We start from the raw sequence: 23794 nt of genomic DNA on the forward strand, positions 1-23794 counted from the left end.
GATCCCTATCCAAGTGGAGGCAAGATGTTGCTATGTAGATGCAGTTAGCTCAGTAGTCATTTTTACCTAAATTAAAAGAAAAAAACAAAAACAAAAAAACAAAAATGCAGGAAGTCTTTCTTTAAGGTCTGAAGGGATGCGGTCCTACAAGGCTGTGAGTGGCATCTGCCCCTTTCCAGGACAGACCTTTGTGTTTGGAACAGAGCGTGCGTTGCATTCGCCCTGATATAGTTTGGGGATCGTGAACTATGCTAACATGTCTATATCAACAACTCTTACACAATTGGTAGTTTTTAGGAAGAGGGATTAATTCCTTGGCCCTTAAGTTAAATCGGCAATAAATTTTTTTTTGCTCTTTTTCTGCCAAGTGGAAGAGTTTCATCCAAAGTGAGAATAATTCCATATTTTAACCTTTGAGCTGGCTGCTAAGGTCTCCTTGGGGACAAGGACACTTTGCAGTTATTTATAACCTGTAGAGAAGGGCTATAAGGCTGTAAACAGCCCCCACACACCGAGGTTTGGAAATCAGTAGGAGCTGTCTGTTGGTTATCCCACTGCTTTCCGCGACTTGAGATTCTTTCATGTACCTTCTTGTTCGTTTATCTTCATCGTGGCTTTGTCTGGATGAACCTCACTAGCCAGGCTACTTCTGCAAATCTCGATCTTGTAACACTTAGATGGATGAGAGGGCAAAATAGCCTTTTTATGTTACGACAGTGTATCTAACTCTTAAAATCATTTCAGCGTCTCTGCTTGCCTAAGATATCTGTAAACTGGGGAATCTTAACGGTACTGACCTGCATACATACTAGTATACTTGTTTCTGAGTTTTTCTTAAATACATAGTTGCAAGAATAATTCAACTCTTAATTTAATAAATTTTTGGCTATGGCAGAAGATACGTTGTACAAATTAGTCTGGCACAGAAAAAACTTAGTTATGTGTCTAGACATGTTTCAGAGATAGCTCTGTCTCTCTATATTTATAGATGTACATGTTTATATGTGTATATATTTAATGTTCAGTATCTTTTCTCTACATGCCCGTTTTAAGGGAATCAAACCTCATGTCAGATATGCAAATTTAAGATCAAACTTAAGTAAATGTTAAGGATCTGATTCAGTTTTATCAATATATTGCGATTTTATTACATAACAATTTAACCTGAAAGAACGTTCTCTTCAAGGTCTAGCCTGAGTTCCTGGCGGCTGCTATAATGGTATTTTCTGTAACCATGATTGACTTGTTCTGGAGAATGTGCTTACGTTACTATTGTTTTGTGGATCTAGGAACTCCCCATTTAGCTGTACAGGCTTATGTTTTCTCCCAAGTTTTCTTGGACTTTTTCTTTTCTTTTTTTTTTAATCAGAGGAGGGTATAGTTTTGAGACATATTGAATGAGTTCTTTAAAATTGGGGTGAGATGAATCAATACTTTTCTTTTTGAGAAGGTTTTATTGTTTTAAAAGTGTTCCTGGATTCCTGTAGTTCCTATTCACTCAACAACTCCCAAACTTTAGCCTTGTAACTAGAGCTCATTAAGGAAAAATAGGATCCCAAAAGACAGCCGTCTAGTTATCAACAACAATTTCATTGAACAAATATTTACTCAGTGCCTATTATGATACCATTTTCGGCACAGAGGGATGCTGTTCTCTGATTGAGCTAAACTTGCAGTAGGGAAGACAATAGACTAGTGAAGAACTTAAAACAAGATCATTTCAGGTAGTGATAATGATGAAAATAAAGTAGGGTAATGTAACAAGCAGGCGAGAAGTGAGGGCTACTTCACATCGGGTGGTCAGGGAAGGCCTCTCTGAAGATATTACTTGATAGGACACTTAGATGACAAGGAGGCAGCTATGAAAAGATGTGGGGGAAGAAGGTTTTCCAAGCTGAGGAAAGAGGCTGATACGCTCACTAAGTAGAATTAAAGGCCTGAGTGACTAAAGCACCGTGACTGTGAAGGGTAAGTGTTAGATGAGGTCAGGGACATACACTGAGATCTTGGCAATCATGACAGAATGTAGATTTTATTTGGATAGCAATGGAAGCCACTGAAGAATTCCTATCTTACCTCTCATAAGGGTCTGATTTATAAGCCATCTCATAACCTAGAAAAATTAACTGGAAAGACTGCTAATTTCTTTAAAAATTTTTAAGTTTTAGGGGTGCCTGGTTGGCTCAGTCAGTTAAGGGTCCGACTCTTGACTTCAGCTCAGGTCATGATCTTACCAGTCATGAGATTGAGCCCCAACATCAGGCCCCACGCTGACGGTGCAGAGCCTGCTTGGGATTCTTTCTCTCTCCCTCTCTCTCTACCCTTCCCCCAGTTGTGGGGTCTCTCTCTCTCTGTCTCCTCTCTCCTCTCTCTCTCTTTATAAATTTTATTTGAAAAGGTAACATATTCACATGGTTTAAAATTCAAAAAGTACAGAAAGGGAAATATGATGGAAATTCTCCTTCCCATTCAAGTATCCCTGTTTCCTTCCTTGGAAGTAACCAGTGTCCCTAGGGTCTTGTATAGTTTTACAGAGAAATTATGTGTATGTTAAAATAAATAGGTATTTTTTGCCTCTTTAAATAGAAAGAACCTCCCCATTTTTTAAACAGATGTTTATTAACTATATTGTCTATTTGTATCATAATTCATTAATCAAGCCCTTGTTGATAGACTTTTAGACTATTTCCATTCTGTGATTACAAATAATGCCACAGTGATAAAACCTTTTATATTTATCATGTTAAATATATCAGTAGTAGGGTACATTTCTAGAAGCAAAATTGCTGGATCAAAGGGTATGTATATTTCTTATCCATTCTGATATACGTTCCTTTTCATAGAAAGTATAACAATTTATACTCTAATCAGAAATGTTCTCCTTAGCCTGAGCAAGTGTTATCAAACATTTTGATCTTTGCCAATTCACTGGGTGAATCAGTATGTGGTTTAATTTGCATTTATCCTATTACGAATGAGAGTTGAACATGTTTTCATATATTTCAGAACCATTGGTATTTACATTTCTATAAACCATTGGTTGTTCTTCACCCATTTTTCCATTAGACTGTTGACTTTTTCTTCTTGATCTTTAGATTCATTCAATACTAAATCCTTTTGTTAAAGAATTTGAAAAGAAACAAAGAGGGGCGCCTGGGTGGCGCAGTCGGTTAAGCGTCCGACTTCAGCCAGGTCACGATCTCGCGGTCCGTGAGTTCGAGCCCCGCGTCGGGCTCTGGGCTGATGGCTCAGAGCCTGGAGCCTGTTTCTGATTCTGTGTCTCCCTCTCTCTCTGCCCCTCCCCTGTTCATGCTCTGTCTCTCTCTGTCCCAAAAATAAATAAACGTTGAAAAAAAAAAAAAATTAAAAAAAAAAAAAAAAAAGAAAAGAAACAAAGATAGTGTTTGTATGTCTGTTATATCTCAATAAAGACAAAAGCAGTCATCTTTTGCCTTGTACGTTTTATAAAGCATGAACCTGATAAGGGATATAAGAGAAACCCCGGTCTTTCCTTTGTTTACTGAGGCCTCTCTTGATTGTCCTTAGTTTCATTTTAAGAAGCATCTCTAAATTTAATAAAAGGTGCATTTAGTATTTTGTTAGACTAGATTGAATTGCAGTAAGTTTACATATGACAAATTTTCAAAAGTCATTCAAACCTTGCAACAGAGGAAGTCAGTATGACCTGTAATAATCTATCCTTAGAGTAATGAGAAAAAAAGTTGTTACCTCACAGGCTGTATATTATCGAGGACTCCGTAACAAGAAATATAAACATTACCTTGAGATCACATCAGTTTCTCAAAAAAATGAATATATCCAAGTCTTCCTGTAGTTTTGTGGATTTTTTTTTTTTTTTTTTTTTTTTTGCTGGTAGTGTGTGTGTGTGTGTGTGATCGTTTTTTTGTTTTGTTTTTTTGGGGGTTTTTTTGGTCTACAATCTTTTTGGCATCTTCTGTTTTGGAGAAGGCAGCGTCTCTCAGGTTTAAAATAGTTATGACATTGGGATTTTTTCTTACTTGGAAACTGTACAAGGCTTTAAATCAAAAGAAAAAAAAAGTGATAGGCTTTTAAAAAGTCCCTAACAAACCATTCTTTTAAGGAGTGATGTTCCCAGCCATCTAACACGTGCATGTTTGTGTGTTATGTTGAACCACATGAAATTGCCGACGTTTTGACTATTTTTGGCTTATAAAACAGTTTCATGGTTCAGTCTATTATGCCACAATCTTACTCCTATAATTTTAAGACTGATGGATATATGGCTAACTTACAGATACCATGTATGTGATATGCCTGTGTTGGTTGCTGATTTTCTTTAATTCGCTGGATGACTGGATTAGATTGAAGATGGAGGAATGCTTACGTGGAATAAAAGAAAGATTAAAAAAACCTCAGAAGCTGTCTCTTTTTCTTTCTTTTTTTAGAAAGAGAGAGCATGAGCTGGGGAGAAGGGCAGAGGGAGAGAGAGAATCTTAAGCAGGCTCCACGCTTAGCACAGAGCCTGATGTGAGGCTCAGTCCCACGACCCTGGGATCATGGCCTGAGCCGAAATCAAGAATCAGATGCTCAACCAACTGAGCCACCCGGGCGCCCCAGAAGCTCTCTTTGCAACACTTTTCAGAGAGTGTTCTAGCCTTGCTCTGCATATACTGCAGGTTAAACTATTGGGACATTTCCCTTTATTGTACTGGGAATTCATCTTCTGTCCTCAAAGAATCCTGATTATGTACGAGTTTAGTTCAGATTACTGATAACCTGTTTTTAAAATGAAGGAAATTATATCCAGTCTCTCTCCCCCTTGTAGAGCGAAGATATACTTGATAATGGATGAGAACCTTACTTTTACCGGGACTGATACTTGAGAGTGCCAGGCTAGGAGTTTTTGGCTTTGTGTGTAACTCATCCAAAAGAACAAATTAATGATTCTCATTACATTGCAAACCTAATATACTCAGCACTGTTCAAAGGGCTCTTTTAGAGATATGTGAGAGAAACAAGCAGAAAAGTTAATGAACTTGAATGCAACTGGATAAATGTTTCAGTCATCAAAGTATTTTTGCTGAATGTCTTGTTTTAGGCAGGCTGTGCTAGGTGATAAGGGGACACAAAAAAGAGTTGCAGGTTCCTTTTAAAGAGCTTCAAGTCTACTGACAGCAACAGAAGTGTTTGTAAGTGTAAAAGAAGACAGAGAAGAAATGCACTATGTACGTTCGATTGAAAGCTTTGTGCATCATGACAGCATTAATACATTTTCTTTTTTTACTTCTGTTTAATGTTCTAGTCAGAAATCATACTATATTGATTGACTTGAATCTCTTGTCAAAAATGATTAACTTTATGGTCTCCTAATACTTGCTAAGATGCAGTCTGTTGGTGATTGCTGTTGGTTGCTAACTTGGTACTACCTTCATTGGAATTTGAGCAGTATTACAGTTGACAGATTTTTAAAACCTTATTTATTTTGAAAGAGAGAGGGAGAGAATCCCAAGCAGGATCTGTGCTGTCAGTGCAGAGCCTGATGTGGGGCTCAATCCCATAAACCATGAGATCATGACCTGAGCAGAAATCCAGAGTCAAGACACTTAACCGACTGAGCCACCCAGATGCCCCAATATTTTAAAGTATATTTTTTGGTGTGACTCAGAAGTGTCACCTCATGGTTCAGGACTTAATAGAAAGAACAGGAAAATAGATGGTATATAGTAGATATGTTAAGCGTCAGAGTTGTCAGCATACTGGGAAGTTTGCAAAGCTTTGGAAAAGAGATTTTTCACTAGAGAACTTGGATGGTCTTGTCCTAACTGGTTTGAAGCCAGGGACACTATATTTTGGTGCTGGTTGTCTCCTACAAAGGTTCTCAACCCATGACCCTCAAATAGATCTCCTCTTTTCTCAAATTGTTTTTCTGCTGGGCATCTGCAGCAGTTGGCATGAAGTGCTAGAGAGTTCATGTAACACCAGGCTACTTTGCTGATGAACACTTTGCCCTCAGTGCCTGCTAGGAGTGAAATTAATTAGACTGGTGCTGTCCTAGTCAATTTCCCTCTCAGCAGGTTGTGTGGTTAGAGCTCCTCAGAGTCTAAGGCTGATCTTACTAGCTGCTGGGTTGGACATTTCTTTAAAATTGGAATAAAGGTGATATTATTTAAAAAAAAAAAAAACTTGGCTACAAAATAAATGAGAAGCAAAAAAGATAGAAAAAAAAATGGCCAAGACCAAAGTAGTACTTTTTTTTTTCTGGTTGTAATAATGGACCATGGTTCAGTAACAACTAAGCTATTAAAATAAACTGGTTTTTAAACTTGTCTTTTTTCTTAGGCTTAGAGAATTCTTAAATTAATTGTTGGATAAATGTGAAGTATTTTTTAAAACTTCAAAATAAACTTGTTAATATTTCATGATTCCCTCAGTGTAGAGATGCACCACACATCTCCAGAGCCAAATTTTATGCTCTTAACATGCAGAATTCACATCTTTGTTGCCAGTCTGCCCAAAAGATAGTTTTAAGTGGGAATTTTTAAATTTCATTCTGGCTCCTACTGGCAATAATGATAATTGGGATTTGTAAAATTGCCTAAGGTGCACTTACTCATCACGAGAACTAGACCAACAGTTCTTGAGAATATGTTTTCCATCCAGTGGAAGCCCACTTTGATCATAGGTGATCAAGCGTAGCATCTGGATTCTTGAGTGTATCATGGAATCATGAATTGCACAAATCAGGGAGGCCAAAATACCACTGCATTGCTTAGTTTGCTAGCTTATGTGAAATAGCATGTCATGTGTATAAAACTGGTAACTCCATCTGTGATTACATGGGATGCTTTAGTTGTGAATTGCTGTAGGATAGTGTTTAAAACCGGTGGGGACTCTGGTAATACCAATGTTATTACTGAGGATGCAGCTGTATCTTTTTTTTTTTTTAATGTTTATTTATTTTTGAGAGAGAGACAGAGACAGAGCATCAATGGGGGAGAGGCAGAGAGAGAGAGAGAGAGGGACACACAGATTTCAGAGCAGGCTCCAGGCTCTGAGCTGTCAGCCCAGAGCCCAACGATGCAGGGCTCAAACTCATGAACTGCGAGATCATGACCTGAGCTGAAGTCAGTTGCTTAACTGACTGAGCCACCCAGGCGCCCCACAATTGTATCTTATTAATCCATGCATATTACTTAAGTGGCCAGTGAATGTGTATGAGTTGAGTGATTTCTTTGTTCATTTATCCCTCTTTCTACAAAGGATTTGAGACAGTTTCCAGAAGTAGTTAACTTCTATATAAAAGAGTAAACAGTTGAGGCAATTATAGCAAAGTGAATTACAGTGGTAAGAAAATAATAAAGCTATTACAGGATGAGCATATGATCTGATCCTATAGTGTCAAGAGATGGCTTACACATTTGTCTCAGAGCTTCCTAGTAGCCAAGCAAAGAGGGCAACATTGTGCATAGCTGAAAATAAGCCAGGTGTCCAGGGAAGAAATGTCTGCCTTCGATATTATAAACCAGTGTTTGATATAATGGAGTACATCCGTATAGTATTCTTACAATACAGTATATTTAAAAAAATGAAGCAGAACAGTAGGAAGAATGGTATAGACTCAAGTGGCTGTCATCCCAAACATCAGATATATGTATTGTCATATTTGCCTGAGATCATCCTCATTTGAGAAGAAACCAGAGAGAGCAACTTGAGCTGCCTTCTGTCCTTGTCCCGGCCTCATTCTTCTCTCCTGCTTTCCCATCGCGAATCCGATGGATAGCTTGTCACTGTTTTTTCCTTTTTGGTTTTTTAACTTCTACTGAATGTATATATCTGTAAATAATATATAAATCTTAAATTTGCATAAATAAGGTACTGCACATGCCATTCCAAAACTTGCTTTTTTTTTTTCATTAGCGTTGTGTTTGATCTCATCTCCGTGGTGCTGCAGATCTAGTTCATTAATTTTAAATCCTGAAATATGGTTTTCCATTATATGGAAATAACCCAATTTAGTTTTCTATTTCCCTCCTAATGGATTTTTAGTTTGTTCTAGTTTTTCACTGTTACAAGCAGTGCCACACTGAACAGCCTTCTCTGTGTCGTCTTCTGCCCACGGGCAGAGTTTCTCTAGGGCAGTGGTTCTTAAAATGTGGTTCCAGGACCAGCATATCAGGATCACTTGGGAACTTGTTAGAAATGCAAATTCTTGGGCCTAGTTCAAACCTCTGAATCAGAAATTCTGGGGATGGGGCCCAGCAGGTGATTCTGCTGCACACTAAAGTTTGAGAACCCCTCCACTAGCTCATATACAGTTAAAGTAGAATTACTAAGTCTTAGGTTGCATGTATATTCAACGTATTGCAAACAGCAAATTCCTATCTAAAATATACATACTAATTTACAGCCTCAGTGGCAGTGTATGAGAGTCCCCATATCCCCATATGTGATATGGTTGATTTTTTTTCTTGCTGGTCTGAAAGATGTAAAACTATTTAAGAGCTATTTTATTTCCTTTTTTTGTGAACAATATTTTTATATAGGGTCGTTGGCTTTTGTCTTATGGATTTTGTCGAAAATGTATATATCAATTCGTAAATTATCCTTTTGTCACACATTACAAGCTCTTTTTTTTCAGTTTGTTTTTTGGCTTTGTTTATTGTACTTAAAAAACAGGAGCTCCTGGGTGGCTCAGTTGGTTGAGTGTCCAACTTCGGCTCAGGTCATGATCTCGCGTTCCGTGAGTTCGAACCCCATGTCGGGCCCTGTGCTGAAAGCTCAGAGCCTGGAGTCTGCTTCCAGTTCTGTGTCTCCCTCTCTCTGCCTCTTACCCACTCATGCTGTCTGTCTCTCTCTCAACAATTGAATAACCAAATTCACCCGTGGTCGAATGGTTTTGTGCTTTGAAAAACCCTGCAAAGGGAGAATTTTGATTTAGATTTTATTTGCTCCGGGGACACCCTGTGATGTATACACCCTGAGATGTATAGCAGTTACTTGAAAATGGTCTGAGGCTTAGGAGACGGGTCAAAGTTAGATTTGGGCATCATTTGTATAAAGGCAGAAATTTGACACTGGGGATGGATAAAATGAAAGAGAATGTAGATTGAGAAAATGTTTGAGAATGAAGCCATGGGAATAGCACTGGAGAAAGAGAATCTAATAAGAAAGATTGAGGAATGGTCAGAAAACAGCAAGGAGAAGAATTTGGAAAATTGGGTACCGACGGAGTATGTATGTGAGCTCTCTACTGCTGCAGAGAAAGGAACACATCCAAGAAAGTAAATGTTGCCCTTTGAGAGAGCAGCTAGCAATGAGGTGAAGAACGGAAGACTACCCTTAATAAGTTTGCACTGAACTGTAGAAGGTGCGGTAGTAGTTAGAGTGGTAACAAGGTCATTGTCTTTTAGGAATGCGGTATTTTTGCCCTCTGGGGAAGGAGCCAGTGGCAAAGTTGTATGTGGTGGTCACTGTGCTGGCTGCTCTTTGGCTGCCTTTTCATGAATGTATTTTCTGTGCCCTTTGAGTAAATTCATTTGTAAGATAATATTAGGGATCGGGCAGAAGATTACAATAGAGTGACAGAATCGTGACTAGTAGGCTGCTTGAGATTAGGTGATCTTCTCTGAGGTTAGCATTGAATGCCAAGGAGCCATGTGAATGATAAGGTAGAGCATTCCAGGCAGGAGACAAAGTTTCCAGTCTGCAAGGTCAAACGGAAATAGGAGAGTATGCCATTAATCTAATAAAATCCTCATGCTTCTTGGGTCAACCAGGGTGAAGAGAGTAACAGAAATCTTTGTCCCCTGACTTTGGAGATCTCGTTTAACCTTCAAACTGGCGATGTCAAGGGTTCCAAGTCCTCCACCTCCGGCAGAAATGTCGAGTGGCCCCGTAGCTGAAAGCTGGTGCTACACACAGGTAGGTTCATGTTTTCACTCTGTAAATCTTGTACCTTGGGAGGATTTTGGTGCATGAAAAGAATAAGGTTTCTTTTCTTCACTGGGTTTCCTGCTTTCTCTAGGACATAACTGTCAAATAGCAGATAGAAAAAGTACTTGTCAGCTTTCCATTCCTTGGTTTTCCTCATGGAATCTCCATGTCCTAGGCCAGTGTTTTTCACTGGAGCTTGAAAGAGGGGTGGGGGGGAATCTTTGAAACTAGATCCACTTCTATCCACCTTGATGGAAATGTGTTCCTCTTTGGGCAACTCACAGGAAACCAGGTTTGAGATTTGCAACCCCAGGCAGTGGCATCAACATCTCAATTGTCAAACGCTGCTCTGAGCAAAGGCTCATTTTAGGTACGGCTTTATTATCTGCTTTCCCACCCCTGTCCATGTTTTTCTCACTTTCCACCCAGTGTTTCTCAGAAGTGGAGAAATGTCATGAAAGCAGTTGGTCACTGTGAGATTTCTTAAGATGTGGGTGAGGGACAGAAAAAGCTGAGCCTCCATGCTGGCCAGACAGGGCTATCTTCCTATGGGAATCATGCAGAGGGAGGGAGGGGAAATGATTATTTGATCTTCAGCCTGTGTTTTAGGTTGCCTCCTTCCTATTTAATCGCTTCTTGGTTTTCTGTCAACAGATCAAGGTAGTGAAATTCTCCTACATGTGGACCATCAATAACTTTAGCTTTTGCCGGGAGGAAATGGGTGAAGTCATTAAAAGTTCAACCTTTTCATCAGGAGCCAATGATAAACTGAAATGGTGAGGAAGAACATATCTAGCTATAAAAATTTTTCTGAAAGTTGCCCATTTTCTTGGTTTTACGACACAGCCTAGCTAGGATGTAAGATCCTTGAAGGTGGAGACTTTGTTTTGTTCCTAACGTGTTCTCCGGCGCCTAGAACAGTGCCGGGCCCATGATAGGTATTCACTGTACATTTGTTGAATTAGTTCAATGACTGTGTCAGGGACCAGCAAACTCAAATGGCTGTAGGGTAATATAAATGAGTAAGGAGGGCCAGTGTTGTAAATGATACTCATACACGATATGGTACGAGTGTTGACCCCTTGGCAGATGAGTGAGCGTCCTTCTGAAAGGGGTGGTGGCCGCTCAGCTCCAGCTGTCTGTAGCTATGTGGGAGTAAGGGCCAACCGTTGACATATTTTCTGATTCGAGAAAAGCAAGAAATTCAGATGTTAGCGCAAAAAAATCTCAAGTTTTAAATTGCCTGCTTTTAACAATAAAGGAGATATATTTACTAAGGCAATCAGAATGTCCAGGGTGTAGGATGGTTTGGAAGGTAGTTGGACCCAGCAGCCCAGCGGTGAGTTTAAGGACCCCATCTCTCTCTGCTGTCCACGCTATTGAACATCTGAAGTCTGGCTTCACCCTTGTGGCTGAAGGATGAGTGGCAGTGGCCACAGGTGTAACACCTGCCATTCGACAAAAGTCTTTGAACTTGCTTTGAATTAACTGTGTGGCCAAGCGTACGTCAGACATCCACTGACTGGTTTAGGTTTGTGTTGCCTCAATTAATCTTTGTGGCAAGAGGAATGTGATCGGAGTGTGGAGGTCAGCCCCATCCAAATCACATGTCCCCTTGAGGAGCCGGCAGCTAAGGATACAACCATATGCTCGCTGCAAAGACCGGAACACGTGTGTGAGCCACCAGTTTTGATCTCTGATAACCCAGCGAAGAGTTAAACAACTCTCCGTCCATGCATTGTTTGTCGGCTGTGTACATTAAGCAGTGTATTACTAGGTGATACTGAGAGAACGCTTTATTCTTAGGCATTGTGTTGAAATTTGCATCTTGAGCACAACATACAGTGATGTATACGGCATTTGCACACCCTAGAGAGGCACTGCATCGGGCCACCTGTTTGAGAGAGGTGCCATAACACTGGCAGGGCCTAAGGATACATCTGGCCTGTGGATTGTATGTGGTAGGAGCAGTGTGAACCACATGCAGATCAACTAATGACATTTACAACTTAACTCAGTCGAACCTATTAAATTCTGTCTGAAATTTGTTTTGATTCAGTGGCAACAGATTGTCATCTCTGACTCTCTTTGGAAGCCTAGCTTGGAACTCTATCCTGTGGAATGGGAGTTTGCTTTTGTCTGTGCTTCCTCCATACTGCCTTCTTTATTTCAGTCTTAGAATATTATTGCCAGATTGATAAAATGTCCTTAAAAGATTATGTGCTGTTCACACATTTCTTTGCAATACTTTTTCTCTCCAAAGGTGATATTAAAGGGCTCAACAACGTTGTGTTTTTCATGGCTTCACTATAGTCCTGACCAAAGAAGGGGCAGCCTTTCCTGAGACTGAGGATTAGAACAGAGTGGAAGTAGGCTCGATTTTCAAATGTTTTCAGGGGAGAAAAGAGTGATTTGGGAGATCATGAGGAAAGAGGCAGAGATGTAAGGGATGTGGTGTCAGATTCTAGAATGCCCTTCTATTTTTATTGTTTACTCCTTAGAAGGTGACTCAGGTTGCTCCCAAACAGTGGTTCCCAAAGTAGTCTTCTGCTGAATCAGAATCCCCCGCTATGGGGCCTGGATTGGTTCTCTTAACATCTTCTTCTCTCAAGAAATAGATGTTTTGTATCTCCTGTCACGTCACAAAACCTACAAACATGGATGCTTTTGACCTATATTTTTTTCCCTGTCTGTTTTGGGCAGGTGTTTGCGAGTAAACCCAAAAGGGCTAGATGAAGAAAGCAAAGATTACCTGTCACTTTACCTGTTACTGGTCAGCTGTCCAAAGAGTGAAGTTCGGGCAAAATTCAAATTCTCCATCCTGAATGCCAAGGGAGAAGAAACCAAAGCTATGGGTAAATGTTCTGCTCTTCATGCAACTCTTTATTTTCACATCAAGCAACTTCATACACAGACAAATTGTAGATTTGATCTGTGTTCTGAGTAACCCTAAATATGACTTTTTTTTTTTTTTTCCTACTCCAGAGAGTCAACGGGCATATAGGTTTGTGCAAGGCAAAGACTGGGGATTCAAAAAATTCATCCGTAGAGATTTTCTCTTGGATGAGGCCAACGGGCTTCTCCCTGATGACAAGCTTACCCTTTTCTGTGAGGTGAGTCCTTTTACCCCACGGTGAGACAAGCAATTCCCAGACCTGCTGGGAATCGGTAGGCTTCATTATGTTGTTTCGGGGATGGAGAGTGAGAAAAATCCCCAAGTGGTGTGGCGCAACCCAAGTGTTACTTCTGTGATTGAAACTGTTGTGATTTCGGGCTTGTTGGGCACCTCAGCTTTCTGCTCGTTGCCGTTCTTAAAAACAAAGATGGTGCACCATCTTGGTAGGAGTGATTTTTGACTTGCTTGGGTCAGGATTCTGGCTTTTTCATTGCGGGTGTTTGCAGATAGAATTTGGAAGGGCCGGTGCTGCAAGCCGAGGAGAAGGGCCAGCAACTCAATATATATACTTGTCCCGTTACCCTTTCCGACTTCTCAAGTGGGAAGGCTACTTGTGTTTGACTCCAAGTCACTTTCCTTTTCTGCTCTACTGGATGACTCTTGCCAGGAGTTGGGTATATCACTTTGTCTTGCTGGAGTGGTTGTGAAATTAGGAAGGTGAGAACCATTTTTTCCAGGGTGAAGGGTAGGTATAGCTCTCTAACTCGTGGTTGGCTAGGCGAGTTCCGTGTAGTCAGCCAGGAGGGTCCTTCTCTCACCAGTGACCCAGGAGCCTTTCTGGGTTTACAGGAGAAGCCTTGAAGTAAAAATCCCAAAGTGAGAGTGAGGTAGAAAGTGGTTTCTTTAATAAGCATATACTAGTCAGTCATTTCATGCCATTATCAGTGTATTTAAGGTCCTCACAAACTCAGAGTCACAAACGAATGAAGCCTCCAGTCGGATGGGATCTTTGTGTTCCCTATGCGTTGTATGGTCAAGAACCACTTGCTGAGCAGCACCACTTGAGAGTGACCACTGTGTTTTCACGGGGAGGGTGCAGGCAAGTTCCCCGACTGCCAGTGTGCTCTGTCATAATGGTAGGTTCACACCATGAGTTAACGACAGGTCCAAAGGCTTATCACCACCTGCGCAGTGGGGCAGGGTGTCCCTTCGGAATCCTGCCCTTTTGTGGAAGAGGCCAGGCCAGCAGTCGCCAGCTTCTCTCCACGGTCACAGCTCGCGGAGTGTTTCTGCAGAGTAGTTGCTGGGGATTAGAAAACTTTGGACACATAGTTTATTAAAGGACTGCACTAAATACATAAATAGTCGCATAATAGCTACCTCCTCTCCTTTCTCATTGCTAAGTAAAAGAAGGAAATACTAGAGTGACGGCCTCTCTGTAAATACATAAAATGTTGCAGTTGTTTTTGTCTGTGAACTTGAAATTTGTATTCTGTGTAAGTCCTATTATTTACAGATCGTGCTCAGTTGCCCTGGTGAAAAAATGAGAACAATTAGGTGGTTTTGTATGAGCTTTGATGTTATGAAACGTTAAGACCATCAATTTAGTCTTACCTCTCTTAGAGACCTATATTTCAGAAAGATTTTAAAATAGTGGAAAATTCTATTTTCTTTTGGAAACGAAAGCCAGTCTTTGAACTGTTCTCTGAAAGAAGAGAAATCTCTAAATATCGCCTCTGGTGTTCTAGGCAAAGCCTCAACCTTTATTGCCACATTTTCCAGTCCACAGTCGGTCCAGCCTCTTCTGCTTTGCTCCCCCTTCCAGCCCATCCCCCCAAATCCCTTCCAGCTACTCCAACCCCTGTATCGCCATTCTCGATTTGGAAACCAATTGGCCTGCCCTCACTTGGCAGTCTCTTACCCTGTGGTTAAGTCCAAGGCTTTGCTTCCCCATATGAAATTCTCTCCCTTCACTTCCCCAAATGAAATTCTCAGGAGAAATCCTGTGGTTAAGTTTAGATTTGTCTTACTGACTTCGAAGGGAAGTGAGATGACACTTTGGAAATGAGGAGATGTTGAACAGGGAAACGTCTGCTGAGTTCTGCTGATGCCATCGGTTTCTTCCCATCGAACCAGGTGTGCCATCTGTTCCGCTCACACTTCTCTGTTGGCCACAGGTGCTGAGTGTTGCTTCTCATACTTGGGCTTGTGCCTAGTGAGACTCGTTTCTGTTCCCAGGCTCTCCGCGGACTTAGTAGCATTCAGCATTGCAAGACGGTTGCGTGGGGGGGTGTGTTGGATGTGTGGGTTTTAAAAATGTCTGCAGCTCATCTGAGTTCTTAGTGCTTTTCAAAGCTACATCATTCTTTGCTGCACACTCTATCCTTTTGACCTGTCGCTCCCTTTTGTCAGTGGATTATTTATAAACCGGTATTTGGTTCATATTTTTATTTTATGTATCATTGGTTTAGTTAGTATTTTTTTATTATTCAGAGGCTTGTATGCAGTCGATGTCCACATACAGATTTAGGTTATGAGTCTTCCACCGCTCTGTTCGTCACTCAGCCTTTGGCCTGGGTACTTCCCTCCTATCGGTCAGTGGATTATTTATAAAGGAGCTTATTGCATCTTGGTAACAAAAGTACGGCTGTTCCGTGGATTCTTTTGGCTGTTCCTAGAGGCCACACGAGGGAATCCTGAGGTGAAAGGCTGAGAATCACGTTTGTCTTTGGGCTTTATTTCAGTGGTTAATGAACATTTATAATGAAACTAGATCGCTGAACGAGCAGTCTCGTTTATAATGCGCCACACTGGGTTCACCTCTCAGTGACGTTCTTGTCTATTAGGAAATGGGACGATTCTTGCAAGTCGCTATGGCTTAGTTAACGCATTTGGAAGCATTTTCAAAGCATTCCCTGAATTGTCTCTCATCACAATCCTCGGAGCCGGATTAGTTCTCTTACCTTCATTTCACGTTACTGGGGGGAGAAGCAGTGCCTAGGGAGGTCAGGTAATTTTTCCTAACCTTGTACAGCAAATTAGTGTCGGGCCGTGGCAGCTGCACGTTCACCCCTCTCGTCCGCCACGCGGTGCCACGCGGAGCCGAATGCCGTTCGGCCGAGGAAGCGTGGGCTCTACCACGTTTTCTTAACAGAGACAGTCTACTTTGGTGATGAAAGACTCGTGGAGGCTGTACACTTTTAATTTTCCCTTTAATAATTTGGTTCACAGTAAAATCTCCATGAAGCATTTCAGCTTCTATTGATTCTTCTCTCTGTTTATATTGAAAACGGATAGCTATAAACCATAAAAATGCATATATCCCTCTCTCACTGTGTGTGCCTCTGACAGGTAGAAGATTCCGGTGTCTGTCTGTAGTATTGCAATTAAAGTTGAAATGTGAAACACCATATGAATGAAATACCAAATATGAACTATCTAGACCCTAGTGGAGTCTTAAAATAGCACTTTCCTTCTCAAACATAGAATATCCTCTCATGGCCCGGGAATATGTATTTTGACCAAATTTTAAATTATGTGGGTCTGTTTTTCTTTTTTATCATCTTATTAGTGGATGGTCTGGAGATATTGGTTGAACTGTATGATAACGCCAATATTGAGTGCTCTTGACCTACGGAAATGATTTAACATGTAACGTCATTACAGGTTATAAACATAATGTTGTAAACCTAATACCCGACCCAACAGCGTCACCAGTAACTCGGAACTGGCCTGTGTGCTTCTCCCCTCTCCCCTGGGCCTCATCCCCACTCAGAGGATGATCTGTTTCAGATTGTAGAGTATCATCCCCTTGTTCATTTGTGTGCCTGAACAGCGACCTGTTCAGGTTTGCTTGTTTGTGCCCTTGATAAAAATGGTGTCAGAACGTACGCAGGTCACGTAGGTCACGTTGCTTTCTTCGCATCGTGTGTCTAAAATGTCTTTATGTGGCGGGTATAAGTAGGGTTCTTTCATTTTTAGTGCTCTGTAGTAGTGTGCTGTGTGAACAAATATGCAACAGTTTATTTATTCGTGCTCTTCTTGGCGCATGTCTAGATTGTTGCCGGTCTTTTGATTAGAAGTAATGCTGCTGCTACAGACCATCTCTGTGCGGCAGCCTATTGTTTCCTTGGTTGTTATCATTATATAGAAGCTTCAAAATACATTTCCATTGGTCTCACCTTGACTTTTTATGTTTAGATAAAATGTACAAGAATTGGCACAGCCTTTAGTCTTTTATGGAATTTTCTTCTCTAAGAAGAGGAATCGACTTTAAAAGTGAGGCCCGTTTACAACTTGAAACATAGAGAGGTATACAGCCTTCCTGAGACATTTTCATGCAGTCATTTCTAAGACGACATAAATGTCACCGTCACGTCATCTTCACAGCTGCAATTCTGAATGAGTCTCCATAGTCGACTTCACAGGGATTAACAAAAAAAAAATCTTTAGTTTTTCTCAAAATGGTCTCATTTTAGCATCATCGTTTGCAGAGGAAAACAATCCCTTCCTGAGTTGAAAGTTTGGACTCTGAAGACTCATTTGTGAATGCCATTTAAAATTTATTTTTAATTAAGCGTATTTAATGTTGGTGAGAGGTGCCAGACATTCAGAGCTCTGGAGACTCCAGGCATCCATATATCTACAGCACAAGTCTGGCTCAGACAGTAAAGGTACATTCTCCTTCCTGCTGTGTTCCTGTCTGTGTCTGGAGAGAGGAATGGCCCCAGCGAGACAAGTCATAGTCTTTGGGCCTCCCTCATTACCAAGCGCACATCCAACCAGCAGAGGGTCCGCCGGTAACCGTAGCTCGGAATTCAGCTTAGCTCTAGCCAATTCATTTTACCCAGTCTAGTAAATCGCCATCAAGTGTGAATGACTCTGGGCTCCTGTCAACCTGGTTTAATTTAAGCTTAGGAACCCACTGCCAGAAGCGTTCTCCGTTCCCTTCATTGACCATCCCAAGACGTTCCAGCCTTTCCCAATGAGGAAGTCGGATTTAATTGGTCTTTTCCTTTCTTTTCTTTTCTTTTTTTTTTTTTTTAATCCATATTTCCAGGCTATGACGGGAAACAGGAAACTTCTACTTTTGGTGTTAGTATGAGAAAGTGGCTAGACCAAACTAGAGGTCTTAGGGCAAGAGAGAATCTCTGTGGGGTAGTTTGTGCTGGGTCCTGAGCTATTAAAATAACGTTATAATCTGGCTCTGATAAATGTGCTACAAACGTTAAGTACATTCATAATTGATTAACTTGGCTGCTTCATTGCTGGAGATCACAATGGCTAGTTTTAAACAAATGACTAAATTTCTTGAGCTGATAGTAAATATCTCACTCCTGTGCAAAAGAGACTACGGGTCACCTGGATGGGGCGTTCATTTTACCTCTGGGTTTGTGACTGCATTTAAGGGGTAACTTGCATCTTGAAGGGTGAGAGAAACTTGGGTCATTTAGGATGTTCCTTGAGCTGTCTTTCTCATCTAACTCATAGCAGTAGCAAGGGTGAGGAGCCGATCCTCAAGGTTTGTGAATTCAGCTTTATATTAACATTCCTAACCCCATACGATGGAGATGAGGCATAGCAGTGGTTGTTAGGCAGAAGACGGATCTGCTCGGTCTTACCTTCAGTTTGGTAGCTTCCGTTTATTTTGGGATGCTGTATGATGTATAGATCCTTGTACTTGGTATCCTAACAGATTTATCTGAGTTTCACTGACCCATTTGGAAGTTACTTGGGCTTTTATCTAGGCTGAACAGTTCATTCAGCTAGTTAAAGCACGCTGCTGTTGAAGTCGTCGTGGCAGGTTGGATCCCTCCGTCAATCTGTGGTCCTCATTCTGTTCCAGAGCAGTAAGTGCATGTCTAGCTGGAGCCAGCCATCTTGTATGTCATCGTCACAAAGGACCGAGTAAAAGCGTGTAAATGGTGTGGGCTACCCACCCAGCTATCACTGCTGGGGAAGACCTTCCCAAGCCCAGTTCTGTTTATTAGACTAACCTCTATGAGGAAGCGCCAATTATTTACCAGGCCCAATAGAGGCTGCATTTTATTTTCGTGGTCCAGACCTCATTAAAATAAAGTGCTTTCAGGCTTATCAGATTCTTGCTTCTAGAGAGTTTTAAGTGGTAGTTTCTGTAGGAGTTCTTTGTATTTGACCTTTTGCTTAAGGCAGAATAAGGTAAATACTTGAGGTTTAATACGTGTTTAGGTCAGTGTCCCCGTTCCCCCGTGTCTCCTTCCCCCCGCCGCCCTGTGGCTTTGCCCAGGTTTTCAGGGCAGGGGAGGTGGAGCTTATTAGCAGTTGGAGGAGAAGGAGATTTGTGGGGCTTTGTGCTTCTCGTCTTAGGATGGTGTAGAGTAAGTATGATCACGGCAGATTGGAAATTACTTGATCCACAGGATAAAGCCTTCATTTGTGGAGGTGGTTTCAAGAGAACATGACTAACGTTTGTATCTGAATGTACTACAGCATCGAGGTAAAAGTCATCTCTCTTCCTGCTGGGAAGAAAATTCCTGGTAACAGAACCTTTGGACTAGATTTCCTTGTCTTTCACAGGTGAGTGTGGTGCAAGATTCCGTCAACATTTCTGGCCAGAACACTATGAATATGGTGAAGGTCCCTGAGTGCCGGCTGGCCGATGAGCTGGGAGGACTGTGGGAGAACTCCCGGTTCACAGACTGCTGTCTGTGCGTTGCTGGCCAGGAGTTCCAGGCTCACAAAGCTATCTTGGCAGGTTGGTATTTATTCATGGGAAGCTTTAGTTTTGGTGAAACAAAGAAAAACCGTGGCTGCATAATCACCTTTTGAATAACATCACTTTTTCGAACTGGTACAGAAAAACTGCAACTAGATGTATTTTTTTATGGTGGGGACGTGAGTTGTCATAACCCAGAAGACTACTGTCCATATTAGGTCACCACTGTCGAGCAGTGGATGATGATGTGTATTGAATGCCTTTGTACCTAGAGGGTAGATGTCAAAACGCCGGTAAAGAGCAGGTGTTAGCCCCTAGATAGGGACTTAGGACGTAATGGAGAAGATTCTGGACCCAGGACCAAACCACTGTCTGGCTAAGTCCCCCAGCCCTGGAGTGTTAGCCCTCCCTGCAGTACAGACTATGCTATAGGAGAATGAGAATGACTTGGAAGATCAGGTCTTGCTCTCATAAGAGGCCCTTGGTCCTTAAGACCAGAAAGACTGACACAGAACGGCCCCTGATAAGGCAGCACTGACTTCACCTCCCACGAAGGCATAGCAGTCAGCCACAAACTTCTGTTCAGACCATAAGCCATAAGAGGAAGTCACGTGAACTTTCAGGCAGCAAATTTCTTACCAAGACTCTCAGCAGTATCATTCTAAAACACACACCTGGCAAAACCTCAGTCTGGCTCAATCCAGCCGTCTTCCTGTTCCTGCTCGCAACTAGGTGTTACCATGTATTGCCAAAGGAAGTCATTAACTCTTAGGTTAGCGTCTCCACGCTCGGCTAGGCTCTTGGCACCGTCAGGAGCTCTTCTGCAGATACACCGCTCCCTTTCTTTTTCATAACAATAGATACTTCAGACTGTTTACTGGTCTCCTTCGATCTCCAGCTCCTAAAAGAGATGCTTGCCGCTGCCGCTGCTGCCGCTGCTGAGAGAATATTGAGGCCCTTCTTCCTCCGCTCTTGTCTGTCGCCTTACCTGCCTTCTCCCTGCGCTCTCCGTGGGGGGGTGTTCTTCCTTATGGCCAAAGCAGCCTATCTTTTCAACTTCTGTTTCATATCACAGGCCGCCTTCTCAGAAGCCTCACTCTGCCAGTCATACCCTTGCTGGGTCTCTCTTTCTCCAATTGCCTGTTTACCCCCAGCCTGGAAGCAGACAGGCTCGGGCTTCTCCTTCTAGTTATTCATTCATTTATTCTCTCTCTCTCTCTCTCTTTAAATAGAGCTGAGCTTCTTGAGTTAGCACATTTACTGTCTCAACTTCTTTCCTCCCACTTATCCTCAGTTCACCTCCATGCCACGAAAGCAGTTTTCTAAAGTTCTGTGACCTGCTAGTTCCTAAATCTGAGGGATTCCTTAGTTCATATAGTACTTGATTCCTTTCTCCTGGTTTTTCCTCCTGGTGCTCTGGCTACTTCTGATATGTGGCCTCCCTCTTCTTCACGCATCCCTGTCAACACTGGTGTCCCTAAGGGTCCGCCTCAGTTCTCTTTTCCTCTACTTATTTCCCCCCAAGTGATTTTATTTATTCGCATAGCCTCAGTTTCTGTCTAGCCACCGAAGACCCTCTAAGCCTGTTGCTGCTCGTACCCTTCCCTTTTTACTAAAAGCACCAACCCTTTAATCTTCAACTTCTGTGAAGTATTTTAGTACCTTACAGTTGATGAGCCTTCTGAAATAAAAGCAATGAGAACAAATATCTCTTTGGAATAGACTAAAATATTGAGTCTCAGAGAGTTGAGTGGTTTGCCCAAGATAATGTGGTTAGAAAATGACAGATCCAAAATTAGTTCTTGTGGACAGAAACTGTAGGCCAGCGTTCAAGTAACCTGTTAGCTCAGAGTTCTACTACATATTCCGTCTGGTCCTCCTCTCAGGTGGAGATTGGTAGTCTCAGCTTTCGCCAAAACCTCTGATTTATTGGGCAACGTGATAAAATTTGAGTTTCTTAGGCCTTTTATCACTTTCATGGTTGAAATTAAGTGGACTTGTTTGTCCACGTTCATTAGACTACAGTGGGCATGGCCTCGAACACCGTTTCTCACCTTTTTTCATTATCCCCAGTCCTCCAAGGGGAAAAGAAAAACAAATTATTCCTAATGGGAGACAGTAAATACCAAAGATTAAGATTTTGTCAGGAAGGGTTGAGTTTTGAAGGGCCACAAGTGGTTGTAAGATTGTTTTTGCCTCTTTGGGGCATTATCATCTCTAATGTGAGTGCATGGCTTGAAGGAACAGACAACCTGCCATCAACAAGCATGCACTTCTTCTAGTTAATGGATGCCTTCGAGCCCTGTTCTTGACCTCCTTGCCGCGTGATCCCTGGAACTGGAGAAAGTCGGTGTCATGGTTTCAGGCAAAAATCCGGGTATTAAAACATGAAGGATCTTCCATTTGAACCCCCACGTCTACCCAGAGGAGATCGTTGTCATCCAGCATAGGTCATTTGCTTCAAATGAGTGCTTGGAATGGAGCTAATGAGAAATTATTTTGCAAGTCATTTCAGGACACTCGGTTGGCTCAGTCAGTAGAGCATATAACTCTTGATCTCAGTGTTGTGAGTTCAAGCCCCATGTTGGGTGTAGCAATTAGTTAAAAAATAACATCTTTAAAAAGCAAAAAAAAAAAAAAGAGTGTCTGGGTGGCTCAGTTGGTTGAGCATTCGGCTCAGTTCATGATCTCACAGTTCGTGTGACCAAGTCCTATGTAAGGCTCTGCGCTGATAGTGTGAGACTTGCTTGGGATTCTCTCTCTCTGCCCCTTCTGCATGCGTGCATGTGATCGTGCACTCTCTCTTTCTCTCTCTCTCAAATAAACATTTAAAAAAGAAAAAGAGAAGAAAGTATTGGTTTCTTTTTTCCCCCTTATGTATTATTACTTGCTTATTGGTATAATAGAAGAAGAAAGGAGTTTTATTATTCTGATACAATTTGAGGCTAAGACCCTTTCCTATAGCAATGGGACAGGAAACAGAGTGGTCTCTTCATAACAGAAGAACCAAGAGGTTTCAGTGTGATAACCTTATCTGTCTCTGTTCCCCTTTCACTTTGTAGCTCGTTCTCCAGTTTTTAGTGCCATGTTTGAACATGAAATGGAGGAGAGCAAAAAGGTATGTGACGGAATGAAGATATGTCTTTGTAGCTAGGTGGCTAGATCCAGATGATTTCCTAATTTGACACCAGATTTATTTTTCCAGTCGTGTTATTAAAATGGCATAGCATTCTCACTTTCTCAGAGCAGGGAGAGGTGGTCCGGAAGCATTCTAAGTAAAGCAAACTCACTGTGTCCCAGGTAGATCATCCAGTTTGGAGGGAGGGTTTTAGACAGGTGTTTCCACTGTCTAAAAAGTCCACAAAAAACAAAAAAAAACAAAAACAACAAAAACAACTCTTGTATTTGAGAGGGTAAAGGTGGTACATAGGATAGGAGGAAAAGCTGTTCTCATGAAGTAGGGCAGAGAGAGATTGCCCATTCGTGTTAGGTTTCAGATGATACACGCCTTACTCCCACCGGAGCTTAAAGTCATGAAAATTGTTTGGGGGTTTTGTTCTGTTGGAATGTTTCTCATTTTTAGTTTTTCTGGCATAGAATCGGGTTGAAATCAATGATGTGGAGCCTGAAGTTTTTAAGGAAATGATGTGCTTCATTTACACGGGGAAGGCTCCGAACCTCGACAAAATGGCTGATGATTTGCTGGCAGCTGCTGACAAGGTGAGATAAGAATAGAAAAATAGGGGCGCCTGGTAGCTCAGTCGCTTAAGGGTCCGACTTTTGATTTTGGCTTAGGTCACGATCTCATGGCCATGAGATTGAGCCATGGTCATGGGATTGAGCCGTGCGTCAGGCTCCGCTCTGGGCCTGGACGGAGCCTGCTTAAGATTCTCTCTCTCCCTCTGCCCCTCCCCAGCACATGCACGCATGTGCGCGCGTGCGCGCTCTCTCTCTCTCTCTCTCTCTCTCTCTCTCTCTCTCTCTCTCTCTGTCTCTCAAAAGAAAAGAAAGGGAAGGACAAGAAAAATAACCACAAGAGGAGGAGTTTTTTGTGACCTTTTGAGTTTCATCACTGGGCGGCTGCGTTACATAGTACGTCAGATGAACTTGTGTCTGAGTGTGGCCAGGACAGTCCTGCGTTACACGTGGGTGCCAACACAATTATTGGTAGAACCCTTTTTATCTTTCAAAGTGTCCTGCTTTGAGTGAAGGAAACTACATGGTCACCCTGATTATAAAAAAGGATAAGTCTGATGTTTATCTCTCTTCCCTTCACTGTTGTGATTACA

At 41.8% G+C, this 23794-nt stretch overlaps 1 protein-coding gene across 2 annotated transcripts in view; it reads left to right on the top strand.

Annotated features, from left to right (window-relative positions):
• The window catches only part of SPOP (speckle type BTB/POZ protein), a 67069-nt gene that overhangs the window by 37077 nt on the left and 6198 nt on the right, over positions 1 to 23794 (top strand). Inside the window, exons 1-8 of one of the 2 annotated variants that reach the window (XM_047081067.1) lie at positions 9811 to 9903; positions 10200 to 10285; positions 10570 to 10691; positions 12619 to 12770; positions 12901 to 13028; positions 19367 to 19544; positions 22568 to 22623; positions 23103 to 23225. In XM_047081067.1, the coding sequence (XP_046937023.1) occupies positions 10594 to 10691; positions 12619 to 12770; positions 12901 to 13028; positions 19367 to 19544; positions 22568 to 22623; positions 23103 to 23225 (735 nt within the window). In that variant the 5' untranslated portion in view covers positions 9811 to 9903; positions 10200 to 10285; positions 10570 to 10593. Of the gene's footprint in view, positions 1 to 9758; positions 9904 to 10199; positions 10286 to 10569; positions 10692 to 12618; positions 12771 to 12900; positions 13029 to 19366; positions 19545 to 22567; positions 22624 to 23102; positions 23226 to 23794 lie in introns of those variants that run through there. The other variant, XM_047081066.1, reaches the window with a different exon arrangement.

Source organism: Lynx rufus, unplaced genomic scaffold, assembly GCF_022079265.1.
Source record: "Lynx rufus isolate CCGP_SWC_20201006 ecotype Redwood Valley unplaced genomic scaffold, mLynRuf1.p SCAF_18, whole genome shotgun sequence".
Taxonomy (NCBI): domain Eukaryota; kingdom Metazoa; phylum Chordata; class Mammalia; order Carnivora; family Felidae; genus Lynx; species Lynx rufus.